Below are 1,726 nucleotides of genomic sequence, written 5' to 3' on the forward strand. Positions count from 1 at the left end.
AAGAAGGTCAAGATTACATCCCTGAAGATCCGAAGCCGTCGTATGCGGCAGAAACTCCGCCGAGACTCCCAGGAGACCCACCGTGTTACGTGACGGTGGAGCAGTTCAACGCGATGCAGGCTCGCTGGGATGATAAGATCGAGCAAATGTTGGAAATGCAATGCGGTCTTCTACAGGGGATTCCTATACCCCCACCACCATTATCAAACAAAGAAATGTCTCGTTCCCCAGAGCACAGCAAGAATCACAACAATGCAAATAATACTCGATGAAAGAACAGGGAGATTCTAGGAATCACCAAGAATCAAGATTTGCATATGATAAAGTTTGAACAAGCCCTGAACGACAAGGTCTTGGAACTCCAAGATCAGCTACAAGAAGTCATAAAAGGAAAGAACCAGGCCTCAATTCATAACTTTCATTTTACTACAGATCTGGCATTTACAGATGAGGTGCGGCTCGAACCCCACCCAAGAGGGTTCAAGATGCCAACCATAGAGCAATATGCCGGCACCATGGACACAGAGGATCACCTGGAAACTTTCAAGTCCCTCCTGTTCTTTCAAGGAGCTTCAGACGCTATAATGTGCAGAGCTTTCCCCTCCACTTTGAAGGGGGCAGCGTGCCAATGGTTTTCTAGTCTCCCTCCACGATCTTTCTCTAATTTCACAGCTCTGGGGCGAGCCTTCTTGGCTTACTTCATAAGCAGTAGGGTACACAAGAAAACAACTGCCAATCTTTTGGCTATAAAGCAGCAACCTGAAGAATCCATTAGAAATTTTCTTATAGGATTCAATAAAGAAGCCCCGCAGGTGCAAAACTTGGATCCTGTGGTGAAGTTTCAAGCTCTACATAGCGGAATCCGAGATGTCGAGTTGAAAAAGTCCTTGATTATGGATGAACCAGGAGACATGTATGAATTATTCTCAAGATGTGAAAAGTACATCAACTTGGCTGAAGTTCTTGTGGCAGAGAGAAAAGATAAAACCGAGAAGAAAGCTCAGGGGAAGAAGGAAGAGATCTCTCGAGAGATCGGCGCAAAACACAGCTGAGATGATGGGGATAGCAAGAAAAAGAAAGATGATAAGAAAGCTTGGGTTCATAGGGCTGTAGATGGGGAATCTGAGCCAGGTTATACAGCCCTGACACATACCCGGGCACACATATTGAATGAGATCAAAGATCAGGTGACACTACGGTGGCCAGCCAAGATGGTCAAACCAACGCATGAGCACAAAAAAAATAAGTACTGCCATTTTCATCAAGACCATGGTCACGATACTGAGGAATGCAGACAGTTAAAGGACAACATAGAGGTGCTCATCCAGAGAGGGCGCCTCGGCCGATTCGTCAAGAAAGAGGCGAATGATCGAAGGACGGATTATCGAGCTCGAGAACCCAAGGGAAGGCAAAGATCACCCCCCAAGGCTGATAAAGAAGAACTCCCCCGGGGTAAACCCCACGCTGAGAATATGCCACTGAGGGAGATCACGACCTTATTTGGTGGACCTGGCATGGGGGGAGAAACCTCGAACTCCCAAAAACAACACGCACGGAATGTGCTCCAAGCTGAGACCACGGTTAAAAGGAGGAGAACCAGCTATCCTATAACCTTCTCTGATGAAGACTTGGCAGATATACAGACGCCCCATGATGATGCCCTGGTGATGAAGATGATAATTGCCAACTGCACGGTGGGGAGGATCTTGGTGGACAACGGGAGTTC

At 47.1% G+C, this 1,726-nt stretch overlaps 1 protein-coding gene across 1 annotated transcript; it reads left to right on the plus strand.

The window, feature by feature from the left end:
- Window positions 1–317: 317 nt before the first annotated feature.
- On the plus strand, window positions 318–1,052 carry LOC122647268. The gene has a single exon (XM_043840700.1). The coding sequence runs from the start codon at window positions 318–320 to the stop codon at window positions 1,050–1,052; it is 735 nt and encodes a 244-aa protein (XP_043696635.1).
- Window positions 1,053–1,726: the final 674 nt, after the last annotated feature.

This window comes from Telopea speciosissima, unplaced genomic scaffold, assembly GCF_018873765.1.
Source record: "Telopea speciosissima isolate NSW1024214 ecotype Mountain lineage unplaced genomic scaffold, Tspe_v1 Tspe_v1.0016, whole genome shotgun sequence".
NCBI classification, from domain to species: domain Eukaryota; kingdom Viridiplantae; phylum Streptophyta; class Magnoliopsida; order Proteales; family Proteaceae; genus Telopea; species Telopea speciosissima.

Coding starts and splice junctions, on each gene's coding strand:
- LOC122647268 (XM_043840700.1), top strand. CDS start 318: ATGATAAAGTTTGAACAAGCCCTGAACGACAAGGTCTTGGAACTCCAA.